Source organism: Tenrec ecaudatus, chromosome 1 (assembly GCF_050624435.1).
Source record: "Tenrec ecaudatus isolate mTenEca1 chromosome 1, mTenEca1.hap1, whole genome shotgun sequence".
Lineage (NCBI taxonomy): Eukaryota > Metazoa > Chordata > Mammalia > Afrosoricida > Tenrecidae > Tenrec > Tenrec ecaudatus.
The window spans coordinates 151,488,178-151,514,183 of record NC_134530.1 but is presented as its reverse complement, the minus strand read 5'-3'; the positions used below and the strand labels follow the sequence as shown (position 1 = coordinate 151,514,183).

The following is a 26,006-nucleotide window of genomic DNA, read 5'->3' as shown; positions in this document are numbered from 1 at the left end:
GGGAGACCCCGGATAGGGCGAGATACGACAAAATAACGATGTATAAATTACCAAGGGCACATGAGGGAGAGGGGAGCGGGGAGGGAGGGGAAAAAAAAGAGGACCTGATGCAAAGGGCTTAAGTGGAGAGCAAATGCTTTGAGAATGATTGGGGCAGGGAATGTATGGATGTGCTTTATACAATTGATGTATGTATATGTATGGATTGTGATAAGAGTTGTATGAGTCCCTAATAACATGCAAAAAAAGAAAAGAGGAGAAAAAAAGAAAATGATGAGGGCAAAGAATGTACAGATGTGCTTTATACAATTGATGTATGTATATGTATGGACTGTGGTAAGAGTTGTAGGAGCCCCTAATAAATTGTTTTTTAAAAAAAAGAAAGCAAACAGATTTAAAGAAAATAAATCATTGTTAGCAAAAAAAATACACTAAAGCGCCACAAGCAAACTACTCACAACGACAAGAGGAAGACCACCGTCCCCTGCAGGTTGACCAGGACGGCCAGAGTCCTCCAGGAGCGGATGAAGTACCCTAGCAGTGCGCACTGGGCGATGCCAACTGCGAAAAACAGGCCTCCAATGGATCCTAAGTCGGGAAAAGAGAAAGCAGTTACCGGGGACAGTGCCATCGCTCGCCCCACTTCCAACCCAGGTCACAGAGCCCCTGCTGCCGCGTGAGCCGTCAGCCCTGCTCTGGAGCAAGTGCACGTGCGGAAACCCAAACCACACGCCCTCCATCTAGTCCATGCCCAATCCTAGTGACTTTATACAGGGCAGCGCAGAACTGCGCTTGTGAGTTTCCCAGACTGCCACGCTTTCTGGGAGCCCGTCTTTCTCTCCTAAGAGGCAGGGCAGGAAAGAAAAACTGCAGAAACACCACGGGTCCGGTGCACAAACTTGAGGCCAGTTCAGCACATTGGTGAACATGGAGGCGGGAACCCTGCCTGGACACAGGACGCTTTCCAGGCTCGCTCTGATGCTGCCACAGGGCGGCTGTCCCAAACTGAAATGCGCTCCCCGGTGCTCCCTGCTGCGGTCCTACTGAGTTTGTCACTACCTGGGCCACACGTGTCTGACCGTTTCACATGGATTTGTTTCTGATCCGTCTGCCCAGACAGCACATGCGTGGTGTGAAGCGTGGGTTTTTATCAGCACGCTGGTGGGAGAAATCAACTCAATGTTGGGTCTGGAACTTAAAAAAAAAAAAATCTTGTGTTTAAAAAAATAAAAATCTGCCTGAGAATTAAACTCCACTGCCTTGTCCAGCGTACGAGGGGGCTTTGAAAAGCTGGTGGGGGAAACCGAATGAAAAGATAATGGGGTCTCCCCTTGAACGCTTGGAAGCACTCTGTATGTGTAAATGCCGTGCCCTCGGTCAGAAGGTCTTCCTGCACGACTGGTAGTAATGACAGAGTCACCTGCTGTTATGCCCAGTCTGACTCAGTGACCGCCTGCGGGTTGGAGAAGAACTGTGCTCCCCAGTTTTCAGTGCCTGATTTTATGGATGTCAATCGCCAGGCCTTTCCTCCAGATCACCGCTGGAGGGGCTAGAACCTCCAGCCTTTTGGTTGGCAGCCACCTGTGTTAACTCTTTGCACCACCCAGGAAGAAGCTGGTATTTACGGTGCACTAGACCTGGGGCGGAGTGGTTGCGCGCTGGTCTGCGATTCACAGGATGTCCTGTGGCAGCATGGGAGAAAGGCAGGGCTGGCGTTCTACCCCCATGCACAGTTAGTTTGGGAAGCCCACAGGACAGTGCCACCCTGCCCTTGAACGTCGCTATGAGTCAGCATGACTGGGTGGTGTGAAGTTGAAGCTCTTTTTTCCTTCAGTGTTGGCTGTCGTCCCATCAAGCAGGTGCCACTGCTAGGCACAGAGTGAACTGAGGAAATAGCTCAGGGAGGTGAAGGGAAGCTAAGGCCCAAGGACTGCTTAAAGCAGGGCCAGGCCTTGAACCTAGATCTGTGTGGCTTGAGTGCCAGCCCTCTGTGCCACCTGTCATGTCTTTCATCTATGAGAGAGCCGTGGCTGTGTTGTGGGTTGCCTGTGGCCACAGGACTTTGTTCACCCTGCTACAAAAATGGCCTACAATAAACAGTGTGGGGAAACCTGTTTTCTTTGACTCCTGTTGGCCAGCACTCGGAAACAAAAATATGCACACACAGGGGCCGCCAGGGCTCCTCGGATCGAGCACCAACAACGAGGTTTCCTCCAGCGACCCGATCGAATGGGAGCAGGCCTCCGGCAATTACTAGCCGGACCATCACACTCTGTTTAATTTCATATGCTGTACTTAACGTTTCCTCCACTGACCTCATCTCGTTATGGATTACACCCCGTCTCTCTCCACATTAACGTGTAAGCGTCATGACAAGAAGGGCCTTCCCCACTCACTCCGGTCCTGTCTGTAAAGCCTGTCTCATCCATCAATGAGTGCAGTGGGTGCGTGAAGGGGAACGTCTCGCAGGGAATCAGCAAGCCGGTAGTCTCTAAGTGCGTTGCTGATGTCTGACATGTATTTCTTTCTTTCTTTTTGACATGTATGTATTTCTGAAATTTTTTAATAATGAGCATCAATGATTTTCATACTGAGATCTTTACATAAACAATTGAATAGTAAATAAATTAAAATAGCTATTTTTTTTCCCAGTTTGGGGCTTCGTTTTCTCAGGTCTCAGTAATCACCAGTCCATTAGCTTGTGTTTGGCTGAGCAATGTACTATAAATGGTCAGTAAGCTAAGCTTTTGTGTACAGGCTTCACCCTCTGTTTTATAGATAGTGCAAGTATTATTTTGCAGCCAAGAACCATAAAACTCGCGAAAGTGGGACCTGTGTAAAGTGGAAATCGGTCAGAGAAGGAAAAATCAAATATTTTCTGCTAAAACGAGAAAAAGACTGGTGCTAAATCAGAGCCCTGTTAAAGGCAAAACACTTGCTAAGCGGGGCCATTCCATGTCACCGCATTGTGTTTTCACAGGTTTTCTCGGCAGAATTTGCCAAACTAACTTCTCACTGCTGGATCATTAGGCCAGTGCTTCTAATTTACCTTAACCTGAAAAAGAGCTCAAATAGGAAACAGGAGAGGCGCCTTTCTTTGAGCCTGATTAGGGGTTATTAATTCCTTATTGCCTGGTCCTATTTATTTCCCCAGCTCTCTGCAAGTCAGGAGATGCCACAACGGTAACAGGTCTTTACTGATTCTTACTTTCTGAAATCGAACTTGTATTCTGTATCATTTTTAGCCATCCCCGCACCTTCCCTGTAACATCGTGGCCGCTCAAACACATGATGTCAGTAGGTTACTTGACTGAAAATGCTGTCTGGGGAGAGTGACTATTGCCAAGACCCTACCTTTTAGGGCAGGCTCCACATCCCTTCCTGCTTTACATTTAGGTGTATCCCAACTTCTTGTAATTCCTCAGCAAGTTTGAAGCCCCCAAACCCCAGTCCACTGCTGAGAAAGTTTCCACTTCGAATGTCCCCACACAGGGTTTCCCAGGCTGTAAACTTGTATGAGGCCCAACAGCTTCACCTTCCTTCCTTGCAATAGCTTCTGGGTTTTGAACTGCTGACCTTATGGTTAGCCGTCCACGGCCTACCCCATAGCGCTGCCTGGGCTTCTTACGTGAAGCTACCCAACTAAAAACAAACTCACTGCCATCGACTCAGAGTGACCCTACTGGGCAGGGAAGAGCCGCCCCTGTGGGTTTCAGAGACTGTGACTCTTTACGGGAGTAGAAAGAAGCCTTTGCCCAGTGGAGCAGCTGGTGGTTTTGAACTGCTGACCTGCAGTTTGTAGCACACCGTTTAATGGCCATGCTCCTGAGGAAGCACGGCATTTACAAAAGCTTGTGCAAGAGAGAAAGCAGCTTGGGAAGAAAAGCCCAGGACAGGACTTGGGGCCCTTGGCTCGTCGGAGAGCAGGTAAGCCCACACACATCTGCTGCAGCAGCTAACACACCTTTGTCCTGGGTGCAGGTCCGAGCTCTGGCCTTCCGGAAATTCTCTTCAGTCGCTTTGAATTTCACACTGAATTTGGCAACCATCTGGTTCTACTGTTGTTATGCTCCACCCCACCCCTCCTTTAGCAACCCCACCCCTTATCATTGCTGTAGAAATTTTAATAGCTTCATCATAACACAGCTTCAAGGATAAGAATCCGAAACTCAAGGACTGTCACTGGCTTTAGCGACTGACGAGGAAGCAGGAGACCCGGAGGTCCCTCTGTGTCCATCACATGCAACAGGACAAGGCAGGCTCGGGGGTGCACACTGTCTCTCACAAGAGCACCTTCGCGGAGCGACTGGACTAAGATGAGACCTGCTGGATGCGGGCACGTGCTGACTACATGAAATACAGGCGCTCCCAAGGCTGTCTTACTAGCAAGGTTTGGGAGCTCAGGACAACCGAAATCACAGGCCCCTGGGCCTCTTCTGGGTACAGACAGGGTGGCAGTGACTTCTATTTATGCCAATTTCTTGGAAAATTCCAGCAGGTCTGACACCCCATTACTGGAAAAAATGCACTAGAATCTCAATGGGAATTGGTGTCTCAAGAGTCTCACTGGTCCTAGCCCACGGATTGGGCCAGGGGACAAGGCAGCGGGTTGAAAAAGGCTTTGTTACAGAAGGAATGAACCACCAAGCATTGCTATGCAGCTGTGACATGGGCTCTAATTACCCCAAGGTAATTACGGGCTGGGCTGCTAATCATAGGTCAGCAGTTCAAAACCACCAGCTGCTCTTCGAGAGAAAGACAAGCTTTCTACTCTTGGAAAGAGCTATTGTCCTAGAGGGTCGTTGTGAGTCAGAATCTACTTGTTTTGCTTTGTTTTAATTCACCTTGTAAGGTGGATGGAGCTTAGAGGAAATGGAGCACGGTTTCTTTTACTTGGCCTTTACCTTCCAGCTCAATCCACTAGCACCCACACCACCAGTGAAAGAGCACAGTCAGCCTTGCCGGGACTGGTGTGAGGCCCCCTTGTCGGGTCCCAAGGAGAGGCCTCCGCAGCGGGAAGGCCCCGAGGCAGTCCCGAGGGCCTGAGCCCTGAGCACAGGGACACGGGTGACGGCTCAGCTTCCTCACCTGTAACGTGAAGGCAGGAGTGCTCGGCATAGCAGACCCAGGTCAATGCCGAGCACTCTACCGGGGACACAGAGACCAATGCAGCGGCTCCGTGCGTTACTTCAGGACGAAGAGCGCGGACCTCTCCAACATGCAGCCACTCCTTAGACTCCTGCCTGTAAGCTGCCCCATCAAGCGGCTTCCCACATGGAGACCAGACACCAGGAGTTCTCTCTCAGGGCTCCTCCACAGAACGGAACGCAAGACAACCCGGCACTGCTGCAAACTTAGCACCCAGAGAGCAGGCTTGTTGGCACCGTCACTCTCCGCGGGCAGTATTTCCAGCCCGATAAGCCTCTCAAGCTGTTCTTTCACTACACAGACGCCGTGCTTGAGGTGAGAGGGTAGTTAAAAACCATATACAATATGGGTTCCATTTATAAAAAAAGGAAACAGTGGAAAAAAAACTTTTTTTTACTTAAAAACCTCTACATTAGAACTCTCTCCTGACTTGTCTTGAAGAAAACAGGTTTTGGGGTTTTTTTTGAAAGAGAGATTTAATAAGATATAATAAGAAAGCTTCAAAAAGGAAGTTTCCCCTATTTCCTACTTCAGCGCTCTTTTTCAGTGTGAGGTAAAGGCAGTTACAGTAACTATAGTGACTGCTTTCTGGAAGTCATCTATCTCTACAATCATCTGTTGGCAGTCCCTGAGGCCAATGACTAGCCCACTGAGGCATGAACTGGGGGAGACTTAGCAGGGGAGTATTCATAGAACAATTCATTCCCGGTCAGAGAAAGCAAGTCTAACTGCTGGGTGGAGTCACTTGAATGGAACCGGGTTTTCTGGTTCAACGGACTCTCTAGCAGGGTCTCTGGAGCTGCTCACCATCTCCAGATCGCTGGGGTTTGCGCAGTACCTGCCAGTGCCCAGTAGGCGGTGCCCACACATTCGTTTAGCAAGACAAAGGCCACCAGCGACATCCCTCCATTCATCATGCCCACCAGGAAGCGAGTTGTTGCAAAGAACTCATAGGAGGGGGAAAATCCATTTGCAATAGCAAATAAGATGTCCAGAGCAAAACCTAGCAAGAGAAGACAGCATTCGATTATTCAGAGGCAAAATGGCATTGGATGAGCATTACAAATAATATCCATTAGTTGGTAAACATGAGTCCTCGTGCCTTTAAATGGTCTGAACTGGTACACGCCCCCCTCAAGTTTTTCTTAGAAACTATAAAGAAAAATTGAATTTTTTTCTTTTCTTGGTTACAAGTTGATTTCTGTCCATCACGTAGTGTTTTGTTATTTGCGACACCACCAGGACGTGAACCTCTTCATTCGCACTGCGTCTGTGAAGAAATCGATGCAGAGCCCCTTGGAGCTCATGTTCAGTGAATCCCGCAGAGACAGGAGGCCAGGGATCTAGCAGACTGTCTCAATCTCTGACTTTTCGCCTCAAAAACAGGGCATCGCTTGGGGTGTGGAGGTTACAGAGCACACTGTTATATATGAAATGTGAATACTGCCAACATCTAACCTGCACCAGGTGTGCTGGCCACTAACATATGCTTGGCCAGAAGGACTCTACCGAGGCTTGGCCTCCTGCCAAGGTGATAAACATCGGTTTTGTGTGCACATGGCAGATGCTGTTGAGTTAGTTCCAGCCCACCGCCACCCCGTGGCTGTCAGAGGAGAACCAAGAGTCCCCCTTAGTTCCTGGGAGCCTGAAGGAAATCGGTCCCCTTGCTCAGCTCATGGATGCTGGCCATCAGAGATTACCTGCGAGGTAGACTTTTTTCCTTCCGAAGCGATCTGAAAGTTGGCCAAAAGAGATAACTCCCACAAACACACCACTGAAGAAAAAGGAGCTCGCTGCACTGACTTTGTAAGATCGGTTGGCAATTAAAAACCACTGCAGGAAGAAAGAGAGACGGTTAGGTCACGCCGAAGACAGATGTATTGACACGGCTATTAAAATACCAAATAGAAATAAAATAAAAGACTAAATATACAACAAAAACTAGCACCCAGGAATTTCTTCACCTCGCAGCCAACTAAGTCCACTGCTGTCTGGTCCATTCTGATTCACAGTGGCTCTACAGAGTCAAACTGCCTTCCCAAGGCTGTGAGTCTTTATGGAAGCTCACCACCTCTTTCTCCTGTGGAGCAGATGGGAGATTTGAACCATGCACCTCTCGGTGAACAGCCAAGCACTTTATCCACTGCGTCACCAGGGTTCTTCATGACCTGCTAATGGCCCAGGTTCACTGTAACACCCACCTTGGACAAAATCCAAGGAGAGTTTCCTTCAGAGGCTCTAGAGATGCATTCCCTTAGTACTCGACACATGTAACAGTTCCCTTAGTACTCCATACATGTAACAGTTCCCTTAGTACTCCATACATGTAACAGTTCCCTTAGTACTCCATACATGTAACAGTTCCCTTAGTACTCCATACATGTAACAGTTCCCTTAGTACTCCATACATGTAACAGTTCCCTTAGTACTCCATACATGTAACAGTTCCCTTAGTACTCGACACATGTAACAGTTCCCTTAGTACTCGACACATGTAACAGTTCCCTTAGTACTCGACACATGTAACAGTTCCCTTAGTACTCGACACATGTAACAGTTCCCTTAGTACTCGACACATGTAACAGTTCCCTTAGTACTCCATACATGTAACAGTTCCCTTAGTACTCCATACATGTAACAGTTCCCTTAGTACTCGATACATGTAACAGTTCCCTTAGTACTCCATACATGTAACAGTTCCCTTAGTACTCGACACATGTAACAGTTCCCTTAGTACTCGATACATGTAACAGTTCCCTTAGTACTCGACACATGTAACAGTTCCCTTAGTACTCGACACATGTAACAGTTCCCTTAGTACTCGATACATGTAACAGTTCCCTTAGTACTCGACACATGTAACAGTTCCCTTAGTACTCGACACATGTAACAGTTCCCTTAGTACTCCATACATGTAACAGTTCCCTTAGTACTCGACACATGTAACAGTTCCCTTAGTACTCGACACATGTAACAGTTCCCTTAGTACTCGACACATGTAACAGTTCCCTTAGTACTCGACACATGTAACAGTTCCCTTAGTACTCCATACATGTAACAGTTCCCTTAGTACTCGACACATGTAACAGTTCCCTTAGTACTCGACACATGTAACAGTTCCCTTAGTACTCCATACATGTAACAGTTCCCTTAGTACTCGACACATGTAACAGTTCCCTTAGTACTCGACACATGTAACAGTTCCCTTAGTACTCCATACATGTAACAGTTCCCTTAGTACTCGACACATGTAACAGTTCCCTTAGTACTCCATACATGTAACAGTTCCCTTAGTACTCGACACATGTAACAGTTCCCTTAGTACTCGACACATGTAACAGTTCCCTTAGTACTCCATACATGTAACAGTTCCCTTAGTACTCGATACATGTAACAGTTCCCTTAGTACTCGACACATGTAACAGTTCCCTTAGTACTCGACACATGTAACAGTTCCCTTAGTACTCCATACATGTAACAGTTCCCTTAGTACTCCATACATGTAACAGTTCCCTTAGTACTCCATACATGTAACAGTTCCCTTAGTACTCCATACATGTAACAGTTCCCTTAGTACTCCATACATGTAACAGTTCCCTTAGTACTCGACACATGTAACAGTTCCCTTAGTACTCGACACATGTAACAGTTCCCTTAGTACTCGACACATGTAACAGTTCCCTTAGTACTCCATACATGTAACAGTTCCCTTAGTACTCCATACATGTAACAGTTCCCTTAGTACTCCATACATGTAACAGTTCCCTTAGTACTCCATACATGTAACAGTTCCCTTAGTACTCGACACATGTAACAGTTCCCTTAGTACTCGATACATGTAACAGTTCCCTTAGTACTCGACACATGTAACAGTTCCCTTAGTACTCGATACATGTAACAGTTCCCTTAGTACTCGACACATGTAACAGTTCCCTTAGTACTCGACACATGTAACAGTTCCCTTAGTACTCGACACATGTAACAGTTCCCTTAGTACTCGACACATGTAACAGTTCCCTTAGTACTCGATACATGTAACAGTTCCCTTAGTACTTGACACATGTAACAGTTCCCTTAGTACTTGATACATGTAACAGTTTTGGACACAGCATTTCATAGTGAATAGTCTACACATCTGTCCACTGTATTCCTTAATCTAAACGTCATGTTTCCTGAGACAGGAGGGGCATGCCCATTCAACGCCATTTTCCTGGTAACACACTACATGGCCCAGTGGAGGCCAGGAGAGGAGTCTCTTCTGCGTCAAGGTGGTGGGCTCAACACCCTGGAGTATCAATGACCCCCACATCTGGGCAACTGGAAAACTCCAAAGGAAAGCAGTTATCCTATGTTCAAAACACCATGATCTAAAACACTGGCTCGAAACGTGTTACAGTAATCTCTGGTGATCAGGATAAAACGTCCATCTGTGTGAGAGAGGTAATTTCACAGAATCGGCCCTTCTCCCCATGCCCAAGCTGCCCTCAGCCAGCAAAGACGGCTTTATCAAGAGCCACTTCTCAGAGAACTTGGTGCCTATCTCTGTCTGTGGCTCAAATCGCCCCCAATGCCTCTTCTTCCCTGTGTCTCTTGCAAGACTCCACTGATAAAAAGGCCTGGACAAGGCAGCTTCTGGATCTCTCTATGCAAAAACAAAACCAAACGAAGAGGCTCAGGGTCAGGAGGCAGCAAGCACAAATGACCCCTCGCTAATTAATGTTGTTTGACTTCTGACATCTCCCATTCTTCACATGTCATTTTTACCAGAGCTAATTAGCTGGTTTCCCTAGCCCAGCGGTTCTCAACCTGTGGTTTGCGACCCTTTTGGAGATCAAATGATCCCATTCACAGGGGTCACCTGATTCAAAACAGTAGCAAAATGACAGTTATGAAGTAGCAACGAAAATAATTTTATGGTTAGGGGTCACCACAACATGAGGAACTGTATGAAAAGGTCGCAGCATTAGGAAGGTTAAGAACCACTGCTCCAGCCCCTCATGGATTAGGAAGAGGTAACAAGAGAATTATTGCTCTTAGAAATAGGATGTGTAAGATATAACAAAGTAATCATAATTTACAAATTATCAAGGGTTCATGGGGGGAGGGGCCAGGAGGGAGGGGAAAAATGAGGAGCTGATACCAAGGGCTCAAGTAGAAAGAGAGTGTTTTGAGAATGATGATGGCAACAAATGTGCAAATGTGCTTGACACAATGGATGGATGAATGGATCGTGATAAGAGTTGTACAAGTCCCCAATAAAATGATCTTAAAGAATAAAAGAATGAAGGAAATGTTCTAAAACTGCAGGTGGTGATGACCGTATACCTCTTCTTGCTCCTCTTGATGTAGCTGAACTACTGAATTGTGTGATGTTATATGCCAATAAAACCATTTAAAGCCTAAAAAGAAAGAAACGGGAATCAAGAAGTCACTCCTCTTGGTGACAGTCATAAGTACATGGGAGATGACAATGGAAATGATAGGACCCCACACAGACCAAAAACCTACTTATTGCGAGTGGTCAACAACGGGTTAGCTTCTACTAGCAGCTCACGACTACGCTAACATGGCCAAGGTGGACCAGGCCCCTCTTCTCATTGAGTAAGACAGACAATGAACAGGTAAGCGCGTGGGAGACGCTGGGAGGGACGGCTTCTCTGGGGAGGTGACACTGCAACCTGGAGGGACTGGAAGTGGCTCCTCGGGAAACGGGAGCGAAAGCGCAAGGACCCAGGTGAAGACACACAGTCTGTCCCCAGTGGTGGTGGCACAGAGGAGGCCAGGGACACGGCTGGCATCAGATCACACACATGGACCAAGGTAAAGAGCCGGGATTTTAATCGAGGGCAGAGGGAGGTACCGAGTTACTAGGCGGATGTGTTTAATGCGTGCTCTCCCCCTCCCAGAGATTGGACCGTGACAAGAGAAAGTGGGGAGGCCCGTGTGACACCAGGGTAGGTGAGAGAGAAAGGTGGCTTGGGGCTAGGGTGAAGGCGGCGGAAAGAATGATGGGGACCTGGGGTGTGTGTTGGGGGCGGAACTGAATGGTTGGCTGATAAATGGATGTACTGACAGGAAGTGAGAGAAGTCAATCAAGGTCTGGGCATAGCCGTTAAATTCAGCAACTCCATAGAGGGTGGTGACACTTCTGGAGATGGAGAAAGTGCAGGGATGCCAGGCCGATGGGAGGAAAGAGTCCCACTTGGGGCACACACGGGTTAAGATGATTCTAGGACATCCCAAGATCATCTAAGATTGCCCACTTCTGACACCAAGTGACGTGGTAGGTGACAAAACCCATTCTCCAAGCCACTGGGTCCTGTGGAAATCTTAGCTTCTGCGTCCTCTTCTGGTGAAACCCACGTGGCCCATGTAGACCAGGCCCAGGCCTTCACCCTGCCCCTAGCAGCCCAGGACAAGGTCAGCAGGGGCCAGCCCCAAACCCCCGAGTCCGCATGACTTCACACCACTCGGCCCCCTATTTGGTTTTATGCCTTCTTTTCCATCCCGGGGATCACCTGCTCCCACAGGAACCCTTAGGGGTCCCTCTAATCCCACTGCTCCTTTGGATCCTATAATTCACTGGAATGACTCAGTTCCTCCGGGCACTGTGTTCAGGGCTCTCATCAGTGGCACCACGTGGCCATGAGGGATGCCATCATGCTGTGCGAGGCTTAGTCAGCGCTAGGCATCCAGTGATTAACCCTAAATCACAGCCCAGCTCAGGAAAACCAAGGCAAAGGCCCACTGATCATGAAGGGTCAAGAAACTACAGATGGGACGTGGTAGGGGAGAGACTCGGGACTAGGGCCCAGGGCAATTCATTTTCACAATCAGAGCGGACAAGGACCCTTACACACAGGCAAACAGGGTGGCGGTGGGGGCGGGTTGTCAGGGGGCTACAGGAGAACACCTGAGTCACAGAGAGGAGCTACTTCCAAGGTCAGGTAAGAAGAGGGCGGGGCTCGAGCACCGCGGTTGGAAGCAATGGCCCGTACAGACCGTTGTCAGCAGAGTGAGAATGGAAGCCAGCTTGGGGGAACGGGGGGGGCTGAAGAGTTGGAGGAGGCTGAGGAGCTGAAGTCGTCGGAGGCGTAGACAACGGCTTCACGAAGTTCTACTGTGAAAGAAAGCCACAAAGTGGGGATGGTGTGCACAGGAATGGGAGGACAAAGAAAAGCGGGCAGTTTTGTTGCTTGTTTTAATGGCTGTCCCAGAGCCTGGGTGCACATCGGTGCCAACAACCCAGCAGGGAAAGAGCGGGACCTGAGGAGAGACGTAGTTGAAAAAGGAGAGAATGGGCTGGAGCGTCCAGGGCAGCGGCGGGCTCTCAGCCTTGCGCAGAAGCGGCAGACCGCCCCTGTCAGAGGGCTTGCCTATTTTCAGAGGAGGACCCCTGGCTGATGGCTGCTTGTGCTAGTTTCATTGGGACAGTAGTGAAGTCCCCACTGGTCCTCTCAGGAGTGGGCCGGACACACTCTAGAGAAACGTTGCACGACTGCCAGGCCCTGCTGAAAACCCACTTGAGCCGTTAGTCATCCACTGCATATGGAAGACGTGGGCACAGGGAAGCTTGTACAGAGTTGGGCGTGCCTACAGTGCTATGGAGAGAAGTAACAGGGAATTGAGGGTCTTTGCAGGGCAGTGACTTATGATGTTGGCATGTATACCAGTGAGGGGGAAAACGAAGCCATGAGGTGGGTGGTGGGTAGCGAAATGAGTATCATCATCAGGAAAATCCCGTGTGCTTGATCTCCCATTCTTGCCCCATCCCAGGCTGTCCCCAAAGGAAATCGCTCAGTGACCAGCATCTACCTAACTGAAGGCTTCTCCCTCTTTTACATCCATTGACCCAAGAGTATGGGATGGAAGGGATACTATCCCCCCCCCCATGCCCCCACTCCATCCCCCATTAGCACTTCCCGACTTCAAACCACCCGCTCCCTAAAGGTCCTCTTACCACCTCCATTCTCCTCTGCGGCAGAGAAGCTCCCTTACTGCAAAACAGCCGGGCTTCCCTTCTTCCACAAGGACAGAATGTTTCACCTGGGCATAGGGAACGAAGACTAACTGTCCCAATCTGCTTCACAGCGAGACTGTGGGCAAAGGTGTCAACAAAAGCATGGAGTGGCAGCTTCTATGACCTTGCCGTGGGAGACAGCTGACTCACCCTGTGTTCTTGCATCGCCCCACTATGCAGAACAGGGCTGGGGAGCCGCCTTCTGCCAGGGGCCAGTTGGATAGTCAGAAGACCATCACGGGCCATACCAGTCACACACTTAATTCACTCACTTCTAACATGGGGCTGGCGCTGCTTCTCTGCGAAGAGATGTGTGATGCTAGCTGGCTTTGATGGCCGTACAGGCTTCATAAGGCCCACGGGCTGGACATTCCCCATGCCCAGGTTAGAAGGTCAATGCAAATGCTGGGGCTGCATTCTGGACCACACATTAGGGATGCCGAAGGCAGAAGCTGAAAGGACCTTCCGTCACCGAGAAAGCTTGGGTAGGGCCCAAGCATTGTATTCTGTTCAGCTTGCCAGTGAGTCCCATGGGCACCCAGGTTGGCAGGCCCTGTCGTGAACCTTGCCCTTGTCAATAACTGTTATCGCTTCTAAAATCTCCATCTGGAACACTTGACTCCGTCTCAGATCACCATCCTCTTTGTCTTCCACCTCAGGTCCTCTAGCTCCCTCTGCTCCACACAGGATTCAACCACTTCAAGGTTCTCATTAGCAGATTCTGTAATATGACCTGTAATATGACTTATCATCATCACAAAAGATCAGCTCGTGCTAAGAAGTCCTTCACAAGAAAGGATAGATAGTATATTTTTAAGTCTCCCATAAAAGACATGAAATGCTCTGATAATCAAAAAAGAAATTTTTGTTTTGTAAAAAAAAGAGAATCTATTTGGAATGCACGGATAATCGGATCGCAGCAGTTCACATCCATGACGGGGGGTCTATGGAGATAGAGTTCCAGGTATAAAAAAGAAACCAAGGAACGGAGCACCGGTTCTTTCTAGAAAAGACAGGCTGCATGTGCCGCAGAGCGGTCCGTTCTGTACCAGGACCAGCAAACAAGGACCAGGTGTGCTTGTTTTGAAAACTCTGAAGTTCAAACACTGGCATTTATGTGTTTCGTGTGCTTACTGTTTGTGTTTTCGTGCTTGTGAAACCTGGTCTGCAACTTTGGCCTTGCCTCTCCGACCTCTTGAATTCTGCCAGCTTGCTAACAGTCTACATGTGGCTGAGATGTTGAGGCGCGCGCTGACGCGTGTGATGCTTCATCACTAAAGGAAGGCTGTGCCTAGCTACTCAATAACCCACTGATCCGTGGACCACACTTGACGGGAAAGGCGATGATACCTGCCTGCGACAACTGTGCACCTGTTCACTTCAAGGGCACTTTTAAGAAGTCGCCCAAGGGACGTTGGACCAGCAAGTGCCAAATTCTGCTCCTCAGGCCACCAGCCCCAACTGTCAGAGTAATCCCCAGTAGTTTGTCTTCAGATTGAGGATCACTGGGCTAATGTACCTCCCTGCTTTTCCCGGAATGCAGGTAGGAACTGATTTTTCGGATGAAAGGAAAGACATCACCAAATATTAAAGAAGCAATAAGAGAATGGGAGACCCGAGGCCAGATGTGGGTGACGAGGGCATGATGGGGGCGCGGTGCCCCTCAGCTTGCACGCTCCACGTCACCACCCTATCCCCAGGACAGGGCAGAGTTTCGTTGAAATGTTTTCGACTTGAAAAGCATCCGGCATGGGTAAAATATTTATCTACTATGTGAGCCAAAGAGTTTCACTTTGCCAAGTTACAGAACCCTGCTCTCTGTAGCACTTGGGAAACGACCGGGTTACCTATTTTCAGAGTTTGGAAAGTGGTCACCCACCGGGCAAGGCTCCACTCCTGTCTCCTTTGTTGTTCTTAAACTCTGACATCATTACTCAGTACAAGGGGAGAACCTAATGAGGAGATCACCGGGACATCAGAAACGTGACCTAGGATAACCCTAACAACGATGCTGCAGCATGCTTACCGTAGCTCGTCTTGTCTCACGCTGGGTTCTAATGCCCATTGCAGTGGCCACACGGCACTCGCAGACAACACTCACGGTGGAAGGCTTTATTAAGGAAGTGAACAGGTTATAATGCCAGTGAGGAATTCTTGGGGTAAGAGTTATGTAGAAAGTGTTACAAAGTTCTTACGGGTGTGCTAATAAGTGCCCCAAAGGACATCACTCCTCTGTAAACCTAAGCCCAAACGCATTCAGTTTAAGCATCTTTGTCCAGCAAATTCAGCCCCCTAACTTACTGTACATATTCATGTTTTTCAGCACATTTTTAATGCAGTTCTGTGGTAACATTATGTGGATCTGCTGATATCCAGGTCAGCTTCTACTCAAGTGCCCAGAGGCATCCTACTCCAACAAGCCACAGCCCAGAGGCACTCAGCTCCAGCTCAGTGGGCCAGCAACCAGCTTCCCCAATTAAGTGCCCCGAGTTACCCCACTCCCCAAGCCAGCCTCCTGCCCATAAGCACTCAGTTGTACTTGCTCCAAGGGCTGGGAGTTCACTCTGTTCCATGCTCTGGCTCCTGGTTCTGCTGCTGCGGCTCCTCTGAGGTCACCGCTGCCTTCTGGGTCCAGGAAGTTCACTGTGCAGATGGTGCGCACGGCTTTTGGCTGATAGTGAGAACCCCCTTCCTGCTTCTCAGAGGGCTAATTTTCTATGCAGCGGGAGGGCAGGCCACAAGTTCTCACAGATGAATCCTCTCAGTATCTTCCCCCACCTGACCAGACTCATTCAGGAAGAGGTCGTTTGGTGGAAGATAGGGACCCTGGCTGGAACCAATTCACTGCCCTGCGTGCAGCTTTCCAAAATCCCTGGTGGTGCCCTAGCTAAGCGCCTGGCTGCCCACCGAGAGGCCAGTGGTGCAGACCCGCCAGCTGCTCTCTGGGAAAAAGAAGTAGCAGTTGGCTTCCACATCGGTTTACCGCCTGGGGAGCCCTCGGGAGCAGTCAGACTCTGGTCCTGCAGGGTTGCTATGAATCGGAATCGACCTGATGGCAACAGGAAGAAAGAAAGGCAGAAACAAAGAAAACAGTCTACATCACGGAAGCACTTAACTGGCTCGGGATTATGAAAGCAATCCATCTCCAATTATTTTTTTTAAGCTAGGCCAAATTCCAAAGACACAGAATGACTATTCTTATTGCACTAATGCATTTCATACTGAAAATGACTTGCATGTTGTAAAAAGCAGAAAACCCATTTTTCCTTTCCCATCCATTAACGTAACAGGAAGAACTAGAGTCAGAAAATGTTCAGTCTCTCAGGCCGACCTGCCCAAGTCTGAGTTTGTTTTATAGCCAACACCTGCATTTCTGTTTCCATGCGTCATGGCCACCAGCAGGGTGACTTCACGAGGTGGGCGCTATTTCATAAGTTCTTTCAACAGGAGACTGAGCGCAGCGTGCAAAGGCCTGGTACAATCGCTCACTCGCCTTAAGAAACAGAGCTCAGAGGGAACTTGGCCCGACTGAGGGCAGACACCAACAGCAGCAAGTGCCTGAAGCATAAAAGATGGATGGAACACACACCTGGCAAAAACCATGGTGAGTGCAGAGCCAGGTGAGTGCAGAGAGGCTGCGAGCTCTCAAAGAGGGGAGATGCAGACGACAGAAGTGGAGGGAGCTAAGACAGAGTTACGGCAACTGAGTATTACGGACCTATTTGCAGTCTTTGCTGAATATTTGGATTCACACTGCTAAGAGTCTGAGCACACACAGACAAAGGTGCTCTCCAAGCAGTGCAGAGAGGATGGCCTGTCAAAGGCCAGTCCAGCGACCCCGGCAGGGACTGCACAAGGTGGGGCCCCAGAGAAGAGAAAGGGGCCAACGTGAGTCTGCATCTGGGGTTCAGAGGTGAAGTCTGGGCCTCGCCATCATGAATAGGTGCTACTTGCTGTCACTGGGGTCGACAGAACCACCACGGACTGAATGAAACGTGAAGGTCAGTTTTAAAGGGCACAGCACAGTGTTTTTACAATCAAGTTGAAGTCGTAGGTTGTGCTTCGGGATGCTAACGGCAAGGTCAGCAGTTGACATCCAAGAGCCACTGTGCGGGAGAACAATGAGGCTTCCTCCTCCCGTACAGGTTTACAGGCTCAGAGACCCTCTAGAGCAGTTCCGCCCCGCCGTCGGGTGGCTCAGAGGCAGAGCGGACCTGCTGGTGGGTGGTTAGCTTGAAACGGCCCCACCTTAAGCATTATGGAAGATCACAAATCAAGCGACTTGCTTTTCACATGGCACAAGTATGACAATCCCTAAAGACACCATCAACACCTGAGTGATGAAAGACGCAGGGAGCGGCAAGCAACTTGTGCAGAAAACTCCTTCTAACTAGCCCCCAGGACCATCTTTGGGGAAGGTGTTTGCTAGCATTATTCCATTGTCAAGATCACAGCTCACATAGCTCTGACGCCTGCCCACACTCGCAGCAGACTCAGCACTGAGCTTGGATCTGCTGACAAGCTGCCTATCTCCAAATCTCATTCTGTGAACACTGTATGCTGGGATTAGTTAAGTCTTACAATTCTGGATCAAAGTGGTGTTTTAGGAGTCCTACCTGAGTGTGTGAAGTTACAAGCACTGACGTCACAGTACACTGGCTAAAGAAGAAAGCGCCCTGGTGGAGCGGCTGGGCAAGCGTCGCCGGGCTGTTCCCCACACTGTCTTTGCTTCCCACCTCTGGAGCAAGGTGAGGGTATCTGCTCCCATCAAGATCGACGGTCTCGGAAGCCCTACACAGGGCCACCAGGGATCGGAATCGAATCAGCGGCAGAGTTTTTGGTTGGTTTGTTTTGCAAGGGGGCGGGCTAAAGAATTAGCGTTCTTTACCTCTCAGGTAAGCTGAATATTAAAAGGAGTGATAAAACCTAATACTCCGTAATGGATCCAAGGGCTGGTGGAAAGGAGGGGGGAGGAGAGGACAGGAATGTCCAATGTTAGAGTTACGTGGATGATGTGCCTGGGAGCTAACAGGGAGAAGGTCCACGGTGAGGGAGAAGAGGAGAAAGTATTTGAAAACCAACTTCCAAAGATTTGTATCTCTCTTTCAATAGATATATGTATATACATACATGTATATACATATATATAGATTATATACTATACAGATTGTATATACATATACCATATGGAGAGACAATGCTCTTTTATTAACACTTATATAAGAACAATAGAGGAACACAAAATTAGATTGAGTTTTAAAACAGTAATGAAAAAATCAAATACCTGACCAAGTTGCCTGCCAGAGCCAATCAAGTGTTTGCAGATATCTCGCCACCTGTCAGTGTTGCAGCTTCACACGTGGCACGTGCGGTGCCTCTGGGCATGTGGGTCACTGCCTAACTGGTCAGTCTTTCCCTGGAGTCGTAGGTTGGCATTCTGGCAAAGTGGGTGGGTGCAAGATTTGGGACCTGTGGGGTTTCGAGTGTGCCCATCGCCAATCTGATAGATGGGCGTGAACTCAACTGGCACATTCGCCAGAAGATCCGAGGAGAGAGAGAACTGTGGCCGAAGGAAGGCATCTCGGCTCGCGAAGCTGGAAGACCGTACAAGCGGTGCCAGTGCACATACCCTGTGCGCGCGCGCGGCCGGCATGGCGGACGCAGCGTGGCCATGATGACCCCTCCTGAGGGAAGCACGTGGGGTGACGTGCTGAGGGATTTGCAGTGGGCGGTACAGAGCACATCGAGGAACCCACACACCAGGAGGGGCTGGAGAGGGCACCAGGTTTGTAAGGTGGAGGGGCAGAGAAATGAGGAAGGGCCTCGACAAGGAGGACTGACACAGTGGCTGCAACAATGGCGCACAAGTCAGGGGGCAGCTGTGCAGACAGCCCCGGGCTAGCGGTGTGGTCTGCTGTGCACAGGGTGGCTATGGGGTGGAATCGACTCGATGGCACCTAATGGCAACAAGAGCAGGCAGTGGGCCTGGCAGGGCTCCCTCCCCCTACCCCCCACCCCCGTTCCCCGGCAGCCAGGTGTGTGGCTCTTCCACAAGGTGGACTTGCCCACGAGTCCCATGGAGCTCACAGTCCACCCAACCATGAAGAGATGGCAACGGGCAGCTCCTCCTGGCTGCTCAGGGGCAGGCTAGACATGTCGTTGCCCACTGTGCCAGAGCTCCTGCTTCACAACGTCCTGCTGTGAAGGGACCTGTGTCGCCCGGCAGGTGCCACGGGCCTGCCTGGACTCCCAGCTTGTCGGTCGGTGTTGCAGGGCTGGGACGGGCACAAGAGTTCCCAGGTCCCCTGCGTCCCTGGAGGCCCTGCACAGGAGGTGAGCAGGCGACTACTTTGCTTTGCAAAATGCTGTGTCCTTCAGGAAAGACCCCTATCAACCGTCAGCCCTTCCCTCGCTCGCCCTCCAGCAGGCCCCATAAAAGCATTACCGGCTTTCTCCCGTAACATCTCGCTCGGGAGAAACCAAGATCGTTGGAGGCCCTCCTGTGACGAAGGAGTACTTGGACAGGGCATTTCAGGAACAGTTTCATGGTGATTAACTAACTTGCTTCATTTCTATGTAGTTGTCACTCTGAATTACCACTTACTGGGTGAAGTGTGTGGGCTATCGCCATCAGCAGCACAGGCGAAGGCAGGAGGCATTTAAAAAGAAAGCCCCGAAAGCAATTACTGCGGTGAATTTTTCAGCTGGTTTTAATACTCTTGTCTTTTGACCCCAGGGTATGACTTGGGGAACATATATTAATCTCAGGATAATAATCAGTCAATTTCAGTTCTTCAACCTCCACAATGATATGAAAGATTCCACCCTTACACTTTCTGGTGGCAAACATTAATTAAGCACGGTAATTGTGTGTCTCCGTGATATTTTGTGCTCTGTGAATGAGTCAGAGCTCAGGGAATAATCGGAATAGAGCAGACAGCAATTGGCTACATAAATTCACCCCGATGGCTATTAGCTCAATGTAGAATAGTTAAGATGAAAGGTTTGGTGGGGTTTCTTTCTTTAATGATTGCATTCAATGTCAAGTTCATCACACGGATAATCCTGTATAATCACATCTTTTGGATCTGACCTAAGTGCCGTAAGGTACCTACCGGGTGGGGCTTCTTTGTTGCAGGTGCATTTGAGCACAATCCCCTTAACCAAGAGCAGCGGTGGGAACAACCACCCGCAGGCCCTATTAGGCCCGAGAAATCATCAATACCAGCCAATATCACCGCCTCACTAAAGACCAGCAATTTCAGCCACCACCTTAGGAGCGAGTTAATTAAATGTCTGACCAGTATGGCTCATGAATGATGTCATAGATATCCAAATGGCCCTTGGCAGGAAAACCGGCTCCCCACCCCTGACCTAGAGAGTCCTGGGGACTGGGTGCCTCGATATTTCGTTCCGGGGATTGTAACTGGATGGGTCAACAAGAACTGTGCACTTGTTTAATTTGTTTTAAGCATTGCTCTTACAGTAACTTAATTTCAATCAGAGTCGCTGTCAAACAAGTGTTATCCATGTCCCGCAGGTTGTACACTGAGGCTCTTCGCCACCTACTGCTGAGCTCGGGCTCCCATCTTAATAAGCCCACCGAGAGGGATCTGGGGGAACAACAGAGAGACTGGAGAGGTCTTCAAAAGAGAACGGCTGCTAAGAACTGAAACGGAGGTTTTGCTTTGGGTCTGTACCACCACCACCACCTCCACACCACTACCCACCACCCCTACCACCACCCCTACCACCACCCCTACCACCACCACCTCCACCACCACCACCACCACCACCATCCCCACCACCACCACCCCCACCACCACCACCTCCACCACCACCACCACCACTACCACCACCTCCACCACCACCACCACCACCACCACCCCCACCACCACCACCCCCACCACCACCACCTCCACCACCACCACCACCACCACCTCCACCTCCACCACCACCACCACCACCACCACCACCACCACCACCTCCACCACCACCACCACCACCTCCACCTCCACTACACCACCACCTCCTCCACCACCACCACCACCACCACCACCACCACCACCTCCACCACCACCACCACCACCACCTCCACCACCACCACCACCACCTCCACCTCCACTACACCACCACCTCCTCCACCACCACCACCACCACTACCACCACCTCCACCACCACCACCACCACCACCACCACCACCACCTCCACCACCACCACCACCACTTCCACCTCCACTACACCACCACCTCCACCACCACCACCACCACCACCTCCACCTCCACTACACCACCACCTCCTCCACCACCACCATCACCACCCCCACCACCACCACCCCACTCACTAAAAAAGAATCCCTCAGTTTGCAGAGTGCAGCCCAGCAGCTCCTGAGAGGCATTGGCTGGTCCTGGCTGCCGCTGGAGTCGCCCCTCTGTGGCTGCAGTTCCTCAGTGCATACAATCCACAGGACACCTGGCAGTCACACCTCCACCTGCCCCACTCCACCCCGGAGCTTGAAACATCGTCCAAGCAGACATCCGTACTCAAGTACTCAAGACAGACGCAGACTGTGCGAACTCATCGCAGGCTCACGTGTGCTGAAGGGTGAGCCCATAGTGCCCGAGGTGGACACTTTATTTGCCCCTCGAAAAAAAAAGGGCTGTGGGTAAATAAGAGATTCTAAACCATCCATGGGAGCCAGAACTCGACACTTCTTCCTAGCTAACCAACTTGCTGCCATTGACTGTATGCGACTCACTGTGACCCTACAGGACAGGCTGGAACGGCCCCTGTGGCCTTCTGAGACTGTCTCTCTTGAAATGAGGGAAAAGCCCCGTCTTTCTCCCAAGTTGCCGCTGGTGATTTCGAAATGTCGACCTTGCGACTCACAGCCCAGCTTGTAATCACGCTGCCACCCGGGCTCCTGAGGAGCCCTTCTCAGGTCTCTCTAAGTGCAGTCAGAGAGCGACACCAGAGCCTCTGGGGAGGGGTGGCTGCTGGAGCTGCGGCTGTCTGAAAGGAACACTCAGCTCTGGAGACGGAGCGAAACCACACCAGATGGAGGGGAACGTCCACGTTTACTGGGCAGGGCAGACGAGAGGCTGCCGCCCTGAGAGACACATTCTCCTGAAAGCAAATGTCCCCTTGGAGTCACTGGTAGTTCCCCAACGGACTGGCTCATAAAGTCTCACCCATGAGCCACCAGCTTTGCTAAAAAGGAAAATCAACGACAGGGGCCCAAGTGGTCAAAAACTGCTCTTCTGCAAAGATGAGAAGGCAGGGGTCAGGGAAACTAGAGTCCTGGAAATGGAACAAGCAGAGCGGGGTCCATGAGGACACTGTGGAAAATGTAACCAACGTCACTGAATAATCTGTGTGGAAATTGGTAAATGGGAAACCTAATTTGTTGTGTGCACTTTCCCCTTAAACATGATAAAATATCTGAAAACTCACCGGGGAGAAGCCAGGCCGTGACTGAGCTTGAAGCCCGCAGGAAGAAGGAAAACGTGGCCATCGCGATCACAGGCAGGGAAGGGAGGGGAGAGCTTGCTCGGCCTGGGGGCCTCCTCCTCCTCCTCCTCACTGATGCAAACATGTGCTGTATTTGTCAGGGCGCCGTGTCATTCCATTTCTCCTGCGTGTACATAGTAGCAGGTTTGAAGTGCTTTCGGTCTGGCCCTTTGGCCAACTCGGCCCTGCTTTTCCCTCAGCGTGCAGTGAAGCGTTCCTATGTGCTGCAGGGACCTGAGTTGGAGGGGGGCGGAGGGCTGTCCTCCCTTCTGTCGGCGTCTTCTCTAGCATCAGGCAAGAGGTAGCTGATCAGTGAACACCGGTCAATAGTGGGTGTCCTACTGCAATGCCTAAAAGAGCTCCGATTGTCGTGTTCAGCAGTAGCCGTTTAATGCAATTCCATTACGCCCTGTTGAGTGGCCACAGTGCTGAAGCACAGCGCTGCTGTGACATCTAATTTACGTTACGCACTAGATGGTACTTAGGTCATCCTTCATCACGGTGCTGCAAGCCCGCCGTGGCCAGATGGCCTTCACTTCAAAGCCCATCGCTGGCAGAGCGATTGCAAGTCTGTGTTAGCAATGGGTGTCTCACTTAAATTTTAATTAAAAGCAGCCTGAGGACTGGCAATGATGCAGATCAGAAATGGCTATAGTGAATTTTTTTAAAATCATTTTATTGAGGACTCGTACAACTCTTATCACAATCCATACATCCACCCATTGTGTCAAGCACATTGGAACATTTGTTGTCATCATTCTCAAAACATATGCTTTCTACTTGAGCCCTTGGTATCAGCTCATTTTTCCCTCCTTCCCCACTCCCCCTCCCTCATGAACCCTTGATAATTTATAAGTTTTTATTATTTTGTCGAGTTAGGGAAATTTAAGGTACTCAAAATGCATGGGTTCGTTTCTTTTATTTTTAGTTTAATGTATCTGAGAGACCCTCAGCACCCTTGTGTGCACTTGTGAGAAAATCCACTACTGCTTGTTCTCTTTCCCCACTCGGACAGTGCGCCGGGATAACTAACATTTCCCTCCTGTCCTGAGCCAACTGTGGGTCCTGGCAGGTTCTATCGGCCTGAGAAAGGCTGCGGAGTGTCCTGCCTCTGAAAACCGGAGGTTTCACACGAGCAATGATCACATTGTCCACAAGACCAGAGAGGTGGGTTTTCTGAAGTCTGAAAGGCAAGTTCGTTTGGTTTGGTTTGGTGGTTCCTTGGTAATAAGTATTTAGGGAGTGTTGAACCGTGTGCTAGGATTTGGTCTGAAATTCACTTTCACTATCAGTTGGCAATGGGTTTGTTGGGGAGCTGAGAACTATGCAAGTCCAGATAAGTGCCCAGGAGAATTCCACCACACATTCAAAGAATCAACACCGAATCTATCCATGCTGGTTTAGAAAACAGAAGGAAAAACGTACAAATGCATCACAGGAAGCTAATATTACCCTGACACCAAACCCAGACCAGGAAAGAAAGCTACAAACCAATGCCTCTCATGACTATAGAAAGAGAAAATCCTTAACAAAAATATTAGTAAATAGAATGGAGCAATTTATAAAGGACTTAAATGCCATGACCAAATAAGGTTTCTTCCAGAGATGGTTCACTATTAGATAATTAAACTGTAGTTATCAAGTTCAGAGGTGAAGGGGAGGAAATCACATGATTACAGGTATGGATGCAGATATGCAATGAACAAAATTTGAACTTATTAAAAAACAAACAAAGGAACATCTACAAAATCGTACCCAAGTCAAAACCAAACTTAATGCCACTGAGTTGATTAACAGTGACCCAAAACAGGGTTTCAGAGACTATAAATCTTTATCAGAGCAGGTAATATGAACACTCTCCCGAGGGCAGCTGCTGGGTTTGAACCATCCACCTTGCAGCTAGCAGCGCCTAATCCACAGCCCCCCTACATCTCCACTGGTGAAAGACTGCATGCTCTTCCTATTCGATTAGGAAGGAGACAAAGACTCTTACTACTTTATTCCTCCCACTTAGTGCTGGCAGCTCTAGTCAGAGCACAAGGAATAAAAGGCAGAAGATGAAATAAAAAATTAAAATATCCCTATTTTTTACATGAGCCCCAGAAAAATCTCAAGAAGTCTTAAAATTTAAAAAACCCACAACGATAATTAATAAGCGAGTTAAGCAAAGTCACATGACATAAGAAAAACATGCAAAAAAGTTATCTTCCCTCTACTGACTAGCAAAGAACAACATGCGGATCATGAAATGAAAAATGAATACCTGTTACAAATGCTCCAAAAAGATGAAAAACTTAGATGTAAATTTTAAAAATATGTACAGGACATGCATGACAAAAGTCACAAAATAATGAAATAAAGAAGATCTAAATAACACGTATAGTGTTCATGTATTAGATTCAATATAATGAAGTCATCAATTATCCCCAAATTGATATACACAACTCTTACCAAACTCCTAAAAATATCTGATAGCCACAGACAAAATTACCTTAAAATTTATATAGAAAAGCAAAAGAATTAGAATAGCTAAAACAAGCTTGCGAAGATGAATGCAATGGAAGGAACCAGTCTATTATTAACTACAAAAGGCAAGGCTGTGTTATTGGTAGAGGGGTAGACCCTAAATCAGTGGATCACAGCATTTAATCCAGAAATTCACTCCATGGCACTGAGTTGATTCTGACTCATAGTGCCCCCTACAGAACAGAGTAGACTGCCCCTGTAGGTTTCTGAGATAATTCCTCTTTACAGGAGCAGAAAGCCTCATCTTTCTCCAAGAGAGTGGCTGGTGGGATTGAACCAAAGACCTGGTGGTTAGTAGTGTAACACATAACTCACTATACTACCAGCACTCTTATAATCTGGAAACAGACCCACAGATAAATCCAACTGAGTTTTGTCAAAATTTCCAGAGCCATCCAATGAAAGAAGGACAACCTTTCCAACAAACACTGGAGCAAAAGGAAAAACAAATCAGAACTGAATTCCCAGACTTACACATAAAATGAAACCCTATAAAATATTTAAGAAAACATAAGAGACACTCTCTGAAGTTGGGGGTTAAGAAAAGCATTCTTGGACTTTACACCTAAAGCACAATCCTCAAGAGCAAAATATTTAGAGGTAAACTGGGCTTTATTAAAACAAAGATCTTTTGTTCTGTGAAAGATCCTAACAGATGAAAAGAGAAGCTACAGAATGGTGAAAAATATTTGCAAACTACGTATCTGACAATAGACAAATACTGAAAATGAAAAAAGAACTCTCAAAGCTCAACAATCACAAGAAGAAATAGTCACATAAAAGGAAGGCAAGGCACATGAAG

The 26,006-nt window shown here is 48.8% G+C and overlaps 1 protein-coding gene across 4 annotated transcripts in view; it reads right to left on the bottom strand.

The window, feature by feature from the left end:
* SLC22A15 (solute carrier family 22 member 15) overlaps positions 1-26,006 on the bottom strand; it is an 85,280-nt gene that overhangs the window by 33,299 nt on the left and 25,975 nt on the right. For 3 of the 4 annotated variants that reach the window (XM_075559829.1, XM_075559836.1, XM_075559811.1), the window contains exons 3-5: positions 6,849-6,981; positions 5,987-6,151; positions 459-588 (exon numbers count right to left, since the gene is read on the bottom strand). In XM_075559829.1, the coding sequence (XP_075415944.1) occupies positions 459-588; positions 5,987-6,151; positions 6,849-6,981 (428 nt within the window). Of the gene's footprint in view, positions 1-458; positions 589-5,955; positions 6,152-6,848; positions 6,982-26,006 lie in introns of all 4 variants that reach the window. The other variant, XM_075559820.1, reaches the window with a different exon arrangement.